An 18,230-nucleotide genomic window follows, 5' to 3' on the forward strand; every position below is an offset into this window, starting at 1 on the left:
ACCCCCGCGTGCCCAGGCCGAGCCCCGCGCGCAGCCCACGTGGGCTGAGGGACTGAGTATTGGCCCTCGGGCAGCTGCAACCGCGCACAGCCGGAGCTGGCGGGGCGGAGGGCGGGCCGAGACCCCGCGGGGAAGGAGGCTTCCTTCCCAGCCTCCTGCTGCCCGGAAATCCCCCCGGCTCTCAGACAACCTGCCCCACGGGGTCCTGGGGGGAAGGAGAGGGGCGGGATACAGGGATGGGGAGGGCTGGCTGAGCCGAAGGCCCGGGCCGCCCTCCCCCAGGCCGCGCGGCTTCGAGAAAGCAGAAGCGAGCCCTGCCCCGGGGAGTCCCACAGGAGCGGGGATCTGGGAAGAGAAACTTGCGGACGAGGGAGTTAGAGCCGTGGACCCCCGGCCCCCGCCCGGGCGTCCTGCGTCGGAGGAGGGTCTCTGGGTCGGGCAGGGGCCACCTCTTGGCCCGCCCCTTGTCGCTGGACGTCCGAAGATTGGGCCATTTCCCTTGCCGCGCCCTTACCGCATATCGGGGTGCGCCCGGCCCGGCCCGCCCCACCCAGTCCTCCGCTCGCGCCCGGAGAGGAGGGGCCGCTGGCGCAGCGCCCCGGGACCCCGAGAGGCCGCCGCGGCACATCAGACCTCCGCCGCTCCCGCACCCTCTCAACCATCCTGGGATTCCCGGGCCCACCCGACCCAGCGGCGCGACCCTGGCCCTCCGGGACCCTCCGCTGACTCCACCGCGCACTTCCCGGGACCCCCACACACATCCCAGCCCTCCGGCCGATCCCTCCCTACTCGGTGCCGGGTGCCCCCGGCCCTCTCCAGGCCCGGATCTCCTCCCCCAGGTCCCCGGGGCGGCCCCAGCCAGGCCCCCTTCGAACCCCGCCGGCGGCCCGGGCTGGGGCGCACCATGCGGCTGCGGCTCCGGCTTCTGGCGCTGCTGCTTCTGCTGCTGCCACCGCCCGCGCGCGCCCCGAAGCCCTCGGCGCAGGACGTGAGCCTGGGCGTGGTGAGCGCAGGATCCGCAGGCTCCTGGGGTCGGCAGAGAGATTGGGAGAGGGAAGCCGGGCCCGGACTCCTGGGTCCGGAGGAGGCAGGGGCCAGATTCCAATATCCAAAGAGTGACTGAGGATGGGGTCTGTGCTCCCGGCTTCTTGGGTCTGTCGGGAAGTTTGGGGCTGGGATTTGGAGCTCTGGAAAGGAGCTGAGGTGCGGAGCTGAAGTCCAGACAAGACTGGCAAACCCGGGACTGAAGCGGGGACCTATGGAGGGGAGCAGGCAGGCATCCGGGACTGGGGCCCTGGGCTCTGGGTGTCTGGGAGGGGCAGGGCTGCCAGGATGGTGGTGGGCAGAGAGAGCCCATACTTTTCACCCAGCCCGCTTCACCTGTCCCCTCCGATGCCCTAGGACTGGCTGACTCGCTATGGTTACCTGCCGCCACCCCACCCTGCCCAGGCCCAGCTGCAGAGCCCTGAGAAGTTGCGCGATGCCATCAAAGTCATGCAGAGGTTCGCGGGGCTGCCGGAGACCGGCCGCATGGGTAGGTGGCCCCCACCCCTCCCCAGCCCTACCTCTGCACCCAGCCTGACCACTGCCCAACAGCCTTTAGACCTCAGTGTGCTCCTGGAACACGGAGCTGTGAAGATGCTGATCTCAGGCCCCAAACCCAGAGGGCCTCAGGCGTTCATCTTTCCATAAGCATTTATCAAGAACCTGGTGGCTCATGCCGGTAATCCCAGGGTTTTGGGAGGCGGAGACTCAAGGATTGCTTCAGGCCAGGAGTTTGAGACCAGCTTGGCCAACAAAGTGAGACCCCCCCACTCTCCAAGGATTTTTTTTTTTTTTTTTTTTTTTGAGACGGAGTATCCCTCTTTTTGCCCAGGCTGGAGTGCAATGGTACCATCTCGGCTCACCGCAACCTCTGCCTCCCAGGTTCAAGTGATTCTCCTGCCTCAGCCTCCTGAGTAGCTGGGATTACAGGCACGCACCACCACACCAGGCTAATTTTGTATTTTGAGTAGAGACGGGGTTTCTCCATGCTGATCAGGCTGGTTTCGAACTCCTGGCCTCAGGTAACCCGCCGGCCTTGGCCTCCCAAAGTCCTGGGATTACAGGTGTGAGCCACCGTGCCCAGTCCTCTAAGGATTTTTTTAAACTTAGCTGAGTGTAGTGGCATAGGCCGGTGGTCCCAGCTACTCCGAACGCTGAGATGGGAAAATTGCTTAAGCCCAGAAGTTCAAGGCTGCAGTGAGCTATGATTGCACCGTTGCACTCCAACCTGGGCAACAGATGGAGACCCAGTCTCTAACCAAATATACTTTGAGCATCTCTTAGATGCCACACCCTTTCAGCTCCAATGGTATAGTGATAAATAAAGTAGGTAAGGTTCCTGCTGTCATGGAGCTAACTTTCTCGAGGGAGAGAGAGAGAGACAGATCAAGAACATAAATATGAAAGATAATTTCAGATGGCGGTGAGTGTTTAGAAAAAAATAAAATGCCATTGGCATTGAGGGGCTGGTCTGGTTAGGGCAGGTCCCTCTGAAAAGTGTCATATGAGCTGAGACCACAAAGAGGAGGAACCAGCCATGGGAAGATGTGGAAGAAAAGTGTCCCGGGCAAGTGCACAGACCCCACGGCACGCAGAAGCTTGTGTGCCTGGAGCAAAAGGAGCACTGAAGAGCTCCGGCGAGAGGCCTCAGCCAAGGGCCCTGAAAGGTGATTAGGGTTGATTCCAAGGGTGATTAGCAACCACCTAAGTGTTCTCAGAAGGGAAGCAACTCAGAACTTGGTATGACTTGCAATTTTTTTTTTTTTTTTTTTTTTTTTTAGACAGAGTCTCACTCTGTGGCCCAGGCTGCAGTACAGTGGCGCAATCTCGGCTCATTGCAATCTCTGCCTCCCGGGTTCAAGTGATTCTCCTGCCTCAGCCTCCTGAGTAGCTGGGACTACAGGCATCCGCCACCATGCCCAGCTAATTTTTTTGTATGTTTAGTAGAGACAGGGTTTTGCCATGTTGGCCAAGCAGGTCTCGAACTCTTAGCCTCAAGCGATCAGCCCACCTTGGCCTCCCACAGTGCTGGGATTACAGGCATGAGCCACCGTGCCCGGCTTTGACTTGCAGTTTTAAGCTTCCTCTGGGTCCTGATGGAGAATGGAAGGCAGGAGCCCTGAGACCAGGCAGAAGACGGCTGCGGAGTCCACACGAGGGATGGTGGCAGAAGGATGGGTGGCATATGTGGCCAGAAGTAGTTGGATTCGGGGTGTATATTTTGGAGGCAGGGCCGAGGAACTCTTCTGTGGGGTTAAGTGGGCAGGAAGAGGGAATTTGAAGGATCTGGCTCACTACAAGGAAAGGTAGGCCCTGTGTCTGTCCTGGTGACTCACAAACAGCCTAGAACAGTGTCTGGCATCTATATGTCCTTCATCACTATTTGCCGCCTCAACAAATGAGGCGCAGTTTGACCTTAATTTGGAGATGAGGCTACTGGGGATGGAGCCCAGCTGGGAAAGGGGACCCCAGAGAGACCTAACCCAGGAGGGGGTGGCTTGCCACAGGAGGCCACAGACCCAGCCGGCCTGGGCACTTTGGACCTAATCTGGGTTTGAGGAGAACTTGGCAGTGATGGTGTGAGGCCTGCACAGCTCCCAGGGGGTTCCAGCCTCAAAGGGTCCTCACTGCATACCCAGGGCTCCTTTCTCCAGAGTCCGCCCACCAGGGCCCAGGGAAGCTGGATGCAAAATCCTGGCCTGAGCCTCTGAGCATCACCTGCATGCAGCCAGTTTGTCCCAGGCCAGGTGACGCCACTCCAAAGGGCAGTAGGAATGGCTTGGTAGGAGCTGGCTTCCAGAGACAGACTGCCTGGGTTCAAATCTGGGCTGTGGGGCCTTCGAGGGCACATTTCTTGAGCCCTCTGAGCCTCAGTTTTCCCATGTAGAAAGTTGACTGGTGCTATGATTAAGGCAGGCTCTCCTATTGTGGACCCACGCCCCCACCGCCAAATGTCTCCCGCAGACCCAGGGACAGTGGCCACCATGCGTAAGCCCCGCTGCTCCCTGCCTGACGTGCTGGGGGTGGCGGGTCTGGTCAGGCGGCGTCGCCGGTACGCTCTGAGCGGCAGCATGTGGAAGAAGCGAACCCTGACATGGAGGTATGTCCTGGGGCCCACCCGCACCCTGGCCCTGCCTGCTGGGCTCCGGCTTTGAATGGCTGCCTGCTCCCTCCACGGCCACCCTTACACCTCACTCCCCTCTCCCCAGGGTACGTTCCTTCCCCCAGAGCTCCCAGCTGAGCCAGGAGACCGTGCGGGTCCTCATGAGCTATGCCCTGATGGCCTGGGGCATGGAGTCAGGCCTCACATTTCATGAGGTGGATTCCCCCCAGGGCCAGGAGCCCGACATCCTCATCGACTTTGCCCGCGCCTTCCACCAGGACAGCTACCCCTTCGACGGGTTGGGGGGCACCCTAGCCCATGCCTTCTTCCCTGGGGAGCACCCCATCTCCGGGGACACTCACTTTGACGATGAGGAGACCTGGACTTTTGGGTCAAAAGGTAAAATCTCCTCTCTTATGAGAGATCCTCTTGCCAGGTCTGGTCTTAAGAATAAGTTTTCTGTTGTGTGTTTTGTTTTGTGTAAGAAACAAGGTCTCACTCTGTTGCTCAGGCTAGAGTGCAGTGGTGCAATCACAGCTAACTGCAACCATGAACTTCTGGCTCAAGCAATCCTCCCATCTCAGACTCCAGAGTAGTTGGGATCACTGGTGCACACCACCATACCTGGCTATTTTTTTTTGTTTGTTTTTTTTACTTTTTGTAGAAACAGGGTCTCATTATCTTGCTCAGGCTGGAGTGCAGTTGCACGATCACAGCTCACTGCAGCCTTCACCTCCTGGGCTCAAGTGATCCTGCCTCCTCGGCCACCACGTAGCCAGGACCACAGATGTGCACCACCACACCTGGCTAGTTTTAAAACTTTTTGTAGAGATGGGGCTTCACTATGTCACCAGGGCTGGTCTTGAACTCCTGGGCTCAAGTGATCCTCCCATCTTGGTCTCTCAAACCATTGGGATTATAAGCATGAGCCACCACTCCTGGCCAATAATTAGGTTTAAAGTATATTTATTGACGGAGGCTTTATCAGCTGGGAGGTCTCCAGAGAAACAAAACCAACAGGATGTGTGTGTGTGTGTGCACATGTGTGTGGGATGTGTGGGGGGGGGTGTGTGTGTGGGGGGGTGTGTGTGTGCGTGTGTGTAAAGAGATTTATTTTAAGGAATTGGCTCACGGGATTGTAGGGGCTAGCAAGTCCAAAATTTGTACGGCAGGCTGGCAACTCAGGATTTCAGTGACAGTCTGGAGGCAGAATTCCTTCCTCTCCAGGAAACCTTAGCTTTAGCTCTCAAGGCCTTGAACTGATTGGCTCTGCCCCCACCCCACCCCCAGCCACACTATGGAGCATGATCTACTTGACTTAAGGTCAACTGATTGTAGATGTTAATTGCATCTACAAAGACCTTCACCATGGCATCTAGACTGGTGTTTCACCAACCAGCTGGGTACGACAGCCGGGCCAAACTGACACACACAATGAACCATCACAGAGGCCTAGCAGGTGCCTAGCTCCAAGCCAGAGCTGGGGGCTTGCAGAGACGAAAACAAATCTTTACCTGGCAGCTGAGTCAGAAGAGTGACTGGCAATGACAACACCCACGGTGACACAGCTCCACAGAATCCCAGCAGAGGAAGTCCTCAAGCCTGCAGGGGCTCAGAGATGTTGGCCCAAAGCTCTTGGGCAAGGGGAGGCTTCCTAGAAGAGGTGACTTCATTCCCTCAATATATATATGAATATAGGCCGGGCGTGATTGCTTTCATCTGTAATCCTAGCACTTCGGGAAGCACAGGTGGGTGGATCACCTGAGGTCAGGAGTTTGAGACCAGCCTGACCAACATGTTGAAACCCCGTCTCTACTAAAAATACAAAAAATTAGCCGGGTGTGGTGGTGCACGCCTGTAATCCCAGCTACTGGAGAGGCTGAGGCAGGAGAATCAATTGAATCCTGGAGGCAGAGGTTGCAGTGAGCCGAGATCGTGCCACTGCACTCCAGCCTGGGCAACAAGAGCAAAACTCCATCTCAAATATATATATATATGAATATCCACACATACACACTGAGTGCCTACTAGCACAAGACAAGACATACAGAGTTCCGCTCTCCCCAGGTACACAGGGTTTGAGATCCAATGGGAAAGCAGTGAGCCAGCTGAGTCAGGGGAACGAGGAGCCAGTGACCAGAGAAATGACCCAGGACATATGAGGCCAGAAGCCAAAACTATGGCATCAGTAGGGAGACTGCAGAAGGCGGCAGGTCCCGGATCACCAAGGACCTTGAAAGCATGTGGAAGACTTTGATCAATGGGGGAATCATTAAGGGGTTTTGCATTCCGGAACTATCATCAGCTTCAGCGGGGGGCAGGGGGTAGGATAGAGGCAGGGAGGCAGGAAGTTCTCGCAGGGTCCAGGCAAGAGATGATGGAGTGTGGTCCTGGGGAAGGGGGAAGTGGACGGATCTGAGGGAGGTTCAGTTAGGATTGAGATCTGGCTGGATCCTGGTGACAGGGGAGATGAGGCTGGGGCCCTTGGAGGATGGCGTCCTGGTGCTGTTAATGCAGGTGTGAGAGTGGGAGGAGGAGGAGCAGGCTGGCAGAAGGCAGGCACAAGTGCAGATCTGGGCGGGAGTCTGCAGCGCTCCGGGCTGGCCACACGGGTGGGGCAAGGGAGGTGGAGGATCCTGCCCTAGAGCTTGGTCTCCTCTGTCTGAGGTCAGGTTCCCCAGAGGTGGGGCTCCAGAGGGAAATTCTTGTGCAAGGAGTTTCTCAGGGGCCATGTGCTGAGGGGAATGGGGAGCAGGAACAGCCTAGAAGCTGAGTGAGGATGTGGTCTCAGCTGGAGAGGAGGCTGATCGCATGGGAGCTCTGCAGCAGGGATGGCAATGCCGGGGAGGCGGTCCCACCTGAGGCCAGGCCCAGCTCTTTGTAGCCCCATGTTAACTACATTGGCTGCTGGGGAGCCTGAGTGACAGGGGAAGGGGGCAGCCAGGGAGGGTGCCTAGGCCCTGCGGAGGGCTTGGTGAGGCAGAGGCTGGGGAGGCTGTGTGCCTCAACATTCACATATGGGCTTCGGCTGGGCGTGGTGGCACATGCTTGTAGTCCCAGCTACTCAGGAGGCTAAGGCAGGAGGATTGCTTGAGTCAGGGAGGTTGAGACTGCAATGAGCTGTGTTCACACCACTGCACTGCGGCCTGGGTGACAAAGTGAGACCCTGTCACACACACACAAAAAGAGAATGTGGGCTTCAAAGTTGAATTCAAGTAAGTCAGGGTTCTTCCACTTGTAATGAACAACTTCCTTAACCTCATTGTCTCAGGTTCCTCACCTGAGAAATGCGAGGAGAACGGCGCCTGCTGGTGGCGTGGGCTTGCCGATGAAATGAGCGATTCACCCATGCCTCTCAGCACAGGGCCTGTCCCGGGCCGCATACTGTGCATTGTCAGCTGCTGTCGGAGCTGGGCTAGCGGTCGCCTTGAGAGCCAGCAGTCCACGGGGGTTGGCGAGCTTCTGGGAGGAAAGGGTGGAACGTGACTGTCAGGTACAGAGCTACAGAGAACCCCAGCATGAAGGAGTAGGTGGCAGGGGAGAAGGACTCAACAGAGATGGAGAAAGACTAAGCCCAAAGGTGATCAACAACAAGAGTGAAGGAGGAAGTGGTCAGCTGTGGCTGGGGCAAAACAAGCCCAGTAAGTTACATTGGCCTGTGTTTGGTCATCCAGGGACAAAGTGACCTTTTTAGTGCCTGTAGGCCCAGCGCGTTGGGGAAGAATTTAGAATGCAGTGGGGATAGGTGTGAGAGGAGCGGGGGAAGTGAAGATTGAGTTGAGACCACTGGCTGGAGAACTTGACCGGGAAGGGAGGGCAGAGAGCAGCATGGGGTGACGGGAGGGAATGGATCCAACGAGCGTCTTAGGATGAGGGAGTTGTGAGCACTCAACACCATTACAAAGAAGGGATCGGGGATTGATAGACTGACAGATGCATGCACAGAGGCAGGTATGGATGCACGGACAGATGCATGCATAGAGGCAAGGATGGATGGATGGACAGATGCATGCACAGAGTCAGGGATGGATGAATGGACAGATGCATGCACAGAGGCAGGGATGAATGGACGGACAGATGCATGCACAGAGGCAGGGATGGATGGACGGACAGATGCATGCACAGAGGCAGGGATGGATGGATGGAGAGATGCATGCACAGAGGCAGGGATGAATGGACAGATGCATGCACAGAGGCAGGGATGGATGGATGGACAGATGCATGCACAGAGGCAGGGATGGATGGATGGACAGATGCATGCACAGAGGCGGGGATGGATGGACAGATGCATGCACAGAGGCAGGGATGGATGGACGGACAGATGCATGCACAGAGGTGGGGATGAATGGACAGATGCATGCACAGAGGCGGGGATGAATGGACAGATGCATGCACAGAGGCGGGGATGAATGGACAGATGCATGCACAGAGGCGGGGATGGATGGACAGATGCATGCACAGAGGCGGGGATGGATGGACGGACGGATGCATGCCCAGAGGCAGAGATGGATGGGTGGGTAGATTGGACGGACAGATGATGGTAGGTTGTTCTTGTCCTGGAGGAGGTGATCCAGGCTGAGTCCTCACACTGGGCAGAGCAAGAGGCAGGAGGTGAGCATGGGGAGATGCAGCTGTGTGCCCCAGTGCACTGGAAGTTACAGATGACATCGATGTCCTGTCCTGATGAAACAGGAAACACATTTGTCATTTGAGAGTTAGTGGCTGGGGCTGGGTGGAAGCTTGAGGGGCTGTGGGCCTGGAATGGGGCTGAGAGGAGCGTGCAGGAGCTGCCTGCCAAAGCCTGGAGCAAGGATGATAGGAGTTGCCGGGGCCCCTGTGGACTGCCCTCTGGGAATCTTGTGTGGCTGGGTCTGCACAGCTGTGGTTGTGTAACTTCCCCCAGATGCATGGCGTGACAAGGGTGCAGGAAGGGGTGCAGGGCCCGGAAGCCCAGTATGGCCAAGGAGAGACAAGGCAGGGAAGAAGGTGAGAGATGAAAGATATTGCCCTGATTGAAACACCAAACTACCCCCAGTTTCTCAGAAAAAGGACTCAGAGCAACAAGAGAACCTACAGTCGACAGGGAAATTCGTCAGTGCGGATGTGATTTGAGCAAGACCATTGAAGCCCCTGCTGAAAGGCAGGCTGGCAGAGCCAGGGTACCTGGCCATCTACCTTGAAGTCTCTGTGCCTCAGTTTCCTCCTCTGTAAAATGGGCATAGGAGACAGGTTTGGTGAGAAGTGAATGAAAACGTGTTTGCCACCCCTCTTAGGTCTCACGTTTCATGCTTAGACGCTCAGCGAGTGGCTTTAGGGACCGAGAGAAATTTGCTTTTCAGTTCACCAGGTCGTTACCTATGAACCTGCCCTGAACAGTGCTGACCTTAGTTAGAGATGGCCATGAAACTCATCCGCATGGGGTAACTGGGGCCTCCCTGTGGTGCTGCGGGGCTGTGTCTCTGTCTTGGTCTCTTCAGGCTTCTCAGCAGCTGGAGCAGGAGCTGGCAGGCGGCTCACCGGTTGATGAGGAGCTGGGCTTCAGCCGGGGCTGTCGTGTGAATCCTCTGGGTCCTGGCAGTCCTGAGCGCCTGAGCTGAATACAGAGGGAAGAGGCTGCTGTGGTGGGAAGAGGCTGGGAGCAAGGCCGGGTGCTGGGGCTGGCAGGCTGTGTTCTGAGAGTGCCTGCTAGAGGAGCTCTGTGTTCCCAAGGAGATGGAGGAAGACCTGGGGTTGGGGTGGTACAGGGTAGGGAGAGGAGGGGCAGAGGCTGTGGACAGGGAGATGGGGGAGGGGGGATGGAGGACTCAAGGGATATAAGGGATATGGCTTGAGGAGGGATGGGCGCAGGAATGAGGGAAGGTCTTGGGTCAAGGACATGGACCTACATCCCCAGCAGATGGGGGTGGCAAGGGGGAGACGGGTGGGGGTCGCTGACTATAGACTGTAGCTGGGAGGAGGGGATGCTCCCAGGGCTGGGGCTGCCTGAAGAGAATGGCACGCACCTTGTAGGCTCCTGCCCTCACCCCACCGCCCTCTTAAGTTTCTTTTATTTTCTTTTTCTTTTTTTTTTCTTTTTACTTTTTTTGAGACGGGGCCTTGTTCTGTCCTCCAGGCTGGAGTGCAGTGACATGGTCATGCATCACTGCAGCCTCCACCTCCCGGGCTCCAGCGATTCTCCTGCCTCCCTGCCTCAGCCTGGGACCTGAGTAGCTGGGACCACAGGCATGCGCCACCACTCCTGGCCAATTTTTAAAATTTTTTTGTAGAGATGGGGATCTCCTTATGTTGTCCAGGCCAGTCTTGAACTCTTGGGCTCAAGCGATCCTCCCACCTGGGACTCCAAAAGTGCTGAGTTTACAGGCATGAGCCACCACACCCAGCTCCTCCCCCTCAAACTTCTGTGCACAAAGTGCTCCCTTCCCAGAGGAGGGGCCCCATCTGTGTGTAAGGTGGCCTATTCCTCTGTGTGTTCTCTGGATCTTTTCAGCCCTGTGGTCCAGTGTCCATCACAGCCATGCTGACTGGGTGACTGGAGACAGGGATGATGGAGAGTTCAGCAAGGGCTGGGCAGAGGAGGCTGGGGCCACCTCTGGAGGGTGTCCTGCTGTTCCTGTTGGCCCCAGCTGCACTCGCAGGGCCTTCCTGTGGCCCCTTTCCCCATGCAGGGGCGGCCGCAGCTCTCACCCACTCTCTCCTGCAGACGGCGAGGGGACCGACCTGTTTGCCGTGGCTGTCCATGAGTTTGGCCACGCCCTGGGCCTGGGCCACTCCTCAGCCCCCAACTCCATTATGAGGCCCTTCTACCAGGGTCCGGTGGGCGACCCTGACAAGTACCGCCTGTCTCAGGATGACCGCGATGGCCTGCAGCAACTCTATGGTAGGGGGAGAGGGACCTGCCGGCGAAACCGTCATTGCCCCATCCAGCGTCCTCTGCAGCAGGGCCAGGGGACGCACACCTGCCTCTTTCCTCACAGGGAAGGCGCCCCAAACCCCATATGACAAGCCCACAAGGAAACCCCTGGCTCCTCCGCCCCAGCCCCCGGCCTCGCCCACACACAGGTGAGTCCCCCACCAACTCGGTGACCTTGGGTGACCAGCTGCCCAGCCTCAGTGTCCTCTGAGATGGGGATGGTGGGGGTCCCTGCCTTGGAGAAAACAAACCCCCCTCTCTACTCACCTCTCCTTTCCTCCCAGCCCATCCTTCCCCATCCCTGATCGATGTGAGGGCAATTTTGACGCCATCGCCAACATCCGAGGGGAAACTTTCTTCTTCAAAGGTGAGTCATTTCACTTGGCCTCATATATGTTGGTTTCCTGCCCACTTCCAGTGACCCACTGGGGCTGTGGGCTTACCCTGGAAGTGGAACTTTTTTCTTCTTTGAGACAGGGTCTTGCTCTGTTGCCTGGGCCGCAGTGCAGTGGTGTGATCATGGCTCACTGCAGCCTCAAAATACTGGGCTCAAGCGATCCTCCCACCTCAGCCTCCCTGGTAGCTGGGACCACAGGCACATGCCACCACGCCTTGCTAGTAATTCATTTTATTATTTCGTAGAGATGGAGTCTCACTATATTGCCCAGGCTGGGCTCAATCTCCTGGCTCAGGTGATTCTCCGGTGTCAGCCTCCCAATGTGCTGGCATTACAGGTCTGAGCCACCAGGCAAGGCCCTGGCACTTTTAGTGCTAAAAAGGGAAAAGTCTCAGGCGGGCCAGGATGGGCTGGTCACCCTAGATCCATTGCGCCCTTGATTTCCAGATGGGACCCCTCCCCACCCAGCCACACACCCTGGGGGAGGAGACCTCCTGCTGTCTCATGCCTTCCTGCGAACCCCTTTGTCCCCTGCAGGCCCCTGGTTCTGGCGCCTCCAGCCCTCCGGACAGCTGGTGTCCCCGCGGCCCGCACGGCTGCACCGCTTCTGGGAGGGGCTGCCCGCCCAGGTGAGGGTGGTGCAGGCCGCCTATGCTCGGCACCGAGACGGCCGAATCCTCCTCTTTAGCGGTGAGTGGGGCCGGCGGCGGGGCGCGCTGGGGCCGGCGCGGGGAGCCCACCCCTGACCTCCCGGCCTCCGCCCTGCAGGGCCCCAGTTCTGGGTGTTCCAGGACCGGCAGCTGGAGGGCGGGGCGCGGCCGCTCACGGAGCTGGGGCTGCCCCCGGGAGAGGAGGTGGACGCCGTGTTCTCGTGGCCACAGAACGGGAAGACCTACCTGGTCCGCGGCCGGCAGTACTGGCGCTACGACGAGGCGGCGGCGCGCCCGGACCCCGGCTACCCTCGCGACCTGAGCCTCTGGGAAGGCGCGCCCCCCTCCCCTGACGATGTCACCGTCAGCAACGCAGGTGGGGAGCGCGGTGACCTGCGGGTTACTGGGCCTGGGGGTGGGGAGAGGGATGTGGGGAATGGGGACATGGAGGCCACCCTGCGGGGATGGGGATCCTTGGGCATCAGGGAGCGGCAGGGCGGGGCGGGACCGGGACTCAAGCTCTGCTCCTCCAGGTGACACCTACTTCTTCAAGGGCGCCCACTACTGGCGCTTCCCCAAGAACAGCATCAAGACCGAGCCGGACGCCCCCCAGCCCATGGGGCCCAACTGGCTGGACTGCCCCGCCCCAAGCTCTGGTCCCCGCGCCCCCAGGCTCCCCAAAGCGACCCCCGGGTCCGAAACCTGCGATTGTCAGTGCGAGCTCAACCAGGCCGCAGGACGTTGGCCTGCTCCCATCCCGCTGCTCCTCTTGCCCCTGCTGGTGGGGGGTGTAGCCTCCCGCTGATGGGGGGAGCCATGCAGACCGAACAGCGCCCTCCACGGCCGAGTCCCCCGCCGCTGGACCTGGTCGGGGGTTGTGAGGCGCTGCGGAGGCCCCTTGTCTGTTCCCACGGACGGGGGCTCGGGCGCGGACTAAGCAGGGTGGATCTCCCGCGCAGGGGCGGCGGCGGCGGGTACCGGTCGCCTGGCGCTGGGCTCAGTCTCCTCAGGGTCTGAGACCCCGGCGCTGCCACCGGAACCCGCCTTCAGGGGCGCACGCGCGCTTGGACCATGCGTCGGTCGTCGCCCCCGTCGTTCCCTCCCGGCGGCCGCCAGGGGGCGGTCGGACCCTGCCTCCCGAGCCCGGGGAGGGGCGGGGAGGACAAGGGGCGGGCCTGCGGCCTCACCCGGAGGGACAGCAGCCCCGGTCGCGCGCTGCCCCCGCAGGACCGTCCTTTTCCAGGAAGAGCCAGCTTTTCTCGGAGCGCAGTCCTGGGACTCTCCGCAGCCCCGCCCCGCCTGGCCACTGCGTCTGGCATTCCTGGGTCGTTAGACGACAGGCCTGACTGCGAAGCTGTGCCTTGCCCCTCTCCCACCCGCAGTTTTTCACCCCGTTCAGCATGCTCCCACAAGGCCCCCCTACAGTCACTGCCACACTGGTGGGGACCTGGGACCCAGACCCGGAACCAGCCCAGATATCACCCCTGAGGACCCATGCGCCACGTCCTGGGTGGTGGAATCAGTGGCTGGAGGGACGACCCTTGCTCTCCAGACTGTTAACCTTTTCCGTTGCTCCCCCGCCACCCACCTCCTCCTCCCCGGGCCACCCAACTTGGGCACCTCCCTGGGCCCAGAACTGCCTTCCATTCAATGGGGAACCCTTCTATCCCCAAGAACCCCTTCCCTGCTTGCACCCTGGAGAGAACAGCTTGACTCCCATCAACTCAACGCTGGTGGAAAGACAGGGACCGAACCCTGGCTCAGGCCTGGTCATTGCCTCCTCAGCACTCCCTCCTGGGAGGCCCTAGCTCTAGAGTGAGGGGTGGGTGGAACCTGGGGGCACCTCGTTGACCCTGTCCCCACTCCCCACAGTTTTAGGATCTAAATGATTGCCTCTGGAACTATTCTTCTAGACTATCCCACATCAGAATCACTGGGAAATTTAAGTTTGCAGATCCCACACTCACCCTGAATCCTCACTCAGGGTGGGGTCAGGAATCTGCATTTTAACTAGTCGCAGGGATTGTGGGGGGCAGTAGCTGGCTGTTTCGTGGCATTTCTGTGGCTCTGCAGTGTTCCTCCACCCCAGGACCAATATGTTCAGGCCACACCGATGGCCTGAACCCCATGGGTAGAGTCACTTAGGGGCCACTTCCTAAGTTGCTGTCCAGCCTCAGTGACCCCCTAGTGCTTCCTGGAGCTGAGGCTGTGGGCGGCTGTCCCAGCAACCAGGAGAGGGGTTGCCCCAATTGCTTATACAAACAGATCAGCATGAGGACAGAGGGCAGGAGACTTTGGTCAGTTACCTGGGAATTCTGGGCTGCCAGGAAACGATTTGGGCCTCTGTCAGTTTCTTTTCCATGTATGAGGAGGGGGAAATTTGTATATTAGAAACTTATTCATCCCACTCAGGACAATAAAAATGAATGGACAAAAAGCCCTTCCATTCTTCTGAGCATTGATGGACCTGGGGAGAAGTGTGGTGGCAGGAACTGGACTGACCTGAATCTCCCTGCTTTGCAGAAGGAATCCATGGTTGATGGGGAATCTAAGAAGGAAGAGTGGGCCCGGGCGTGGTGGCTCATGCCTTAATCCCAGCATTTTGGGAGGCCCAGGCAGACGGATCATTTGAGGTCAGGAATTTGAGACCAGCCTGGCCAACACTGAAATCCCATCTCCACTAAAAATAGAAAAAAGATTAGCCAGGCATGGTGGTGCATGTCTGTTATCCCAGCTGCTAAGGAGGCTGGGACAGGATAATCACTTGAACCCGGGAGAGGGAGGTTGCAGTGAGTCAAGATCTCACGATTGCACTCCAGCCTGGCCAAAAGAGCAAGACTCCGTCTCAAAAATAAAAATAAAAATAATAATAATAAGAAGAAAGAAAAGTGGGGGGACGAAGCGGAGAGGAACCGAAAAGTTGGTTATGGGGCACCCGGAGGACGGACGGCCACTGTGGAATTGAGACTGCCTCATGGCTCCATGTAGACTTCCAGAGCCTTTAAAATTTTATGACTGCTACACAAAAATGTCATGTCAAAGTGATTATTTTTATTTTTTAAGCGGTATCGTTTAAAAATGGCATGGTCTCATAATCAAAATGTAAAACTTTTGTGCTTCAAAGGACATCATCCAGAAAGTTGGAAAGAGGCTGGGCACAGTGGCTCACGCCTATAATCCGAATAGTTTGGGAGGCCAAAGTGGGAGGATGGCTTGATCCCAGGGTTTCAAGACCAGCCTGGGCAACATAGTGAGACCTTGTCTCTACAAAATAATCAAAAAATTTGCCGGGCATGGTGGCAACCCGTGTCTGTATTCCCAGCTACTTGGAAGGCGAAGAGGAAAGAATCACCTGAAGCCGGGAAGTCTTGGCAACAATGAGCCGTGATCACGCCACTGCACTCCACCCTGGGCAACAGGTGTGTCTCAAAAAAATAAAAATAAAAATAAAATTGGCTGGGCACGGTTGCTTATGCCTGTAATCCTGCATTTCGGGAGGCTGATGCAGATGTTTGAGAGGCAGATGTCACTTGAGGTCGAGAGTTTTAGACCAACTGGCCAACATGGTGAAACCCTGTCTCTACTAAAAATACAAAAATTAGCCAGGCATGGTGGCGCACGCCTGTAATCCCAGCTACTTGAGAGGCTGAGACAGGAAAATCGCTTGAACCCGGAAGTCGGAGGTTGCAGTGAGCCGAGATCGTGCCTCTGCACACCAGCCTGGGAGACCAAGCGAGATTGCATCAAAAAAAAAAAAAAAAAAAAGAAACACAAAAATTGTCACACAGTACCATTTCAGCGCACTAAGATGGCTAGAATTAAAAAGACACAGAGCATAACAAATGTATCTGGGGATGTGGAGAAACAGGAACCCCCGGGCACTGCTGCTGGGAATGTAAAATGAGAGACATTTTGAAACATAGTCTGGCTGTTCCTCAGAAGGATAAAAACACATTTGCCATGTAACCCAGCTATTCTTCTCCTTCATACGTACCCAAGAGAAGTGAAAACATAAGTCTGCACAGAAACTTTTGCGTGAATGTTCACAGCAGCGTTATTCAGAATAGCAAAAAAGGGGAAAGAACCCCAACTTCCTTTGAGGGGTGAATGGAGAAACCAAATGTGGTCTATCCACATAGTAGAATATCATTCAGCCAGAAGAAGGAATGAAGGACTGATCCGTGTTACAACACAGATGAACCTCAAGAACAGCATGTTCCGTGAAAGAAGCTAGACACAGAAGATCACATAGTGTATAATTCTACTTATAAGAAATCTCTGGGAGAGATGCATCCATTGAGAGAGAAAGTAGATGAGCCCAGACGCAGTGGCTCATGCCTGTAATCCCAGCATTTTGGGAGGCCAAGGCGGGCAGATCACTTGAGGTCAGGAGTTCGAGACTCCTTGGCCAACATGGTGAAATCCCATCTCTCCTAAAAATACAGAAATTAGGCCAGGCTGAGTGGCAGAACAAGACTCCACCTCAAAAAAAAAAAAAAAAAAAAAAAAAAAATTGTCACGTGATACCATTTCAGCCCATTGGGATGGCTGGAATTGAAAAGACACAGAGAATAACAAGTATTGCTGAGGTTGTAGAGACACGGGAACCCTCGCACACTGCTGCTGGGAATGTAAAATGACAGACATTTTGAAAAATAGTCTGGCTGTTCCTCAAAAGGATAAAAACACATTTACCATGTAACCCAGCTATTCTTCTGCTTCATACATATGAAGTGAAAACATACGTCTGCACAGAAACTTGTACGTGAATGTTCATAGCAGCATTATTCGGAATTAGCCAAAAAGTGGAAAGAACCCAAATGTCCTTCGAGGGGTGAATGGAGAAACCAAATGTGTTCTATCCACACAGTAGAATATTATTCAGCCAGAAAAAGGAATGAAGGACTGATGCGTGTTACAACACAGATGAACCTCAAGAATAGCATGTTCAGTGAAAGAAGCTAGACACAGAAGATCACCTAGTGTATAATTCTACTTATAGGAAATGTCTGGGAGAGATGCATCCATTGAGAGAGAAAGTAGATGAGGCCAGACACAGTGGCTCATGCCTGTAATCCCAGCACTTTGGGAGGATAAGGCGGGCAGATCACGAGGTCAGGAGTTCGAGACTCCTTCATCAACATGGTGAAACCCCGTCTCTACTAAAAATACAAAAATTAGCTGGGTATGGTGGCACGTGCCTGTAATCCCAGCTACTCGGGAGGCTGAGTCAGGAGAATTGCTTGAACCCAGGAGGCAGAGGTTTCAGTGAGCCGAGATCGTGCCACTGCCCTTCAGCCTAGACAACAGAGCGAGACTCTAAGAAAAAAAAAAGAAAAAGAAAGAGAAAGTAGATGAGTGGTTATCCAGGGAAATGAGGACTGGAAGTGATGTCTCAGAAGGGCAGAATTTCTCTTAGAGGTGATAAAAATGTTCTACAATGGGTTGTGGTGATAGCTGCACAGTTCTGTGCTTTGAATTGTACAGCTCAATGAGTGAATTGCATTGCCTGTAAATTGCATCACCATAAAGCTATAAAAACAGGGTACAGTCTGGGTGGATCCCAAGATGTCTTCAGATGGTGGCCTTTGAGAGTCATGAGGGGCTAGGGTTGGTGGGGTAGAGAGACAGTCTCTTGGAGCTGAAGCCTAGAGCATGACTTTTAGCTGGTGCAGGAGTGGCTTCCTTCTGTCTCCCACTACAATTCAGAGGATACTCAGGGAAAGATCTGGACATCCTGTATGTGGAAAGGCGGTTGCGCACAGTGGAATGGACTCCTAAGTGGCAGGCAGGTGACAACCGTTGTCTACTTCACCCAAGGGAAGCTTTCACCATGGGGCGTGTTTTATAGGTTCTGTCTCTCCGAGTCCCCTTTGAGAATATAATGGGATACATTGCATCCCTGCTGAATTCCTAAGCCCCAGGACGTCAGAATATGCCCTGATTTGGAAACAGGGTCTTTATGGAGGTAATTAAGGTACAATGAGGTCACTGGGGTGGATCCTACTTCTTCTTTTTTTTTTTTTCCCCGAGGGGAATTTTCATTGTTGTCCCCCAGACTGGAGTGCAGTGGCACCATCTCAGCTCACTGCAACATTTGCCTCCCGGGTTCAAGTGATTCTCCTG

General features: G+C 56.1%; 1 protein-coding gene and 1 long non-coding RNA gene across 2 annotated transcripts; one reads left to right on the plus strand and one right to left on the minus strand.

Annotated features, from left to right (window-relative positions):
- Positions 1-904: 904 nt before the first annotated feature.
- On the plus strand, positions 905-14,548 carry MMP25 (matrix metallopeptidase 25). The gene is made up of 10 exons (XM_001165615.6): positions 905-1,003; positions 1,402-1,534; positions 4,009-4,144; positions 4,254-4,546; positions 10,848-11,024; positions 11,122-11,206; positions 11,342-11,424; positions 11,992-12,144; positions 12,223-12,480; positions 12,638-14,548. The coding sequence occupies exons 1-10, from the start codon at positions 905-907 to the stop codon at positions 12,907-12,909; spliced, it is 1,689 nt and encodes a 562-aa protein (XP_001165615.3). The 3' UTR covers positions 12,910-14,548.
- Positions 5,097-10,855, minus strand: LOC134806967 (uncharacterized). Its single transcript, XR_010152548.1, has 3 exons — positions 9,531-10,855; positions 7,428-8,827; positions 5,097-7,313 (listed from the first exon to the last, which is right to left on the minus strand). It is a non-coding gene; the product is annotated as an uncharacterized LOC134806967 (long non-coding RNA).
- Positions 14,549-18,230: the final 3,682 nt, after the last annotated feature.

This window comes from Pan troglodytes, chromosome 18, assembly GCF_028858775.2.
Source record: "Pan troglodytes isolate AG18354 chromosome 18, NHGRI_mPanTro3-v2.0_pri, whole genome shotgun sequence".
Lineage (NCBI taxonomy): Eukaryota > Metazoa > Chordata > Mammalia > Primates > Hominidae > Pan > Pan troglodytes.

Coding starts and splice junctions, on each gene's coding strand:
- MMP25 (XM_001165615.6), top strand. CDS start 905: ATGCGGCTGCGGCTCCGGCTTCTGGCGCTGCTGCTTCTGCTGCTGCCA. Junction 11,425..11,991: donor GGAAACTTTCTTCTTCAAAG/GTGAGTCATTTC, acceptor TGTCCCCTGCAG/GCCCCTGGTTCTGGCGCCTC. Junction 12,481..12,637: donor TGTCACCGTCAGCAACGCAG/GTGGGGAGCGCG, acceptor CTGCTCCTCCAG/GTGACACCTACTTCTTCAAG.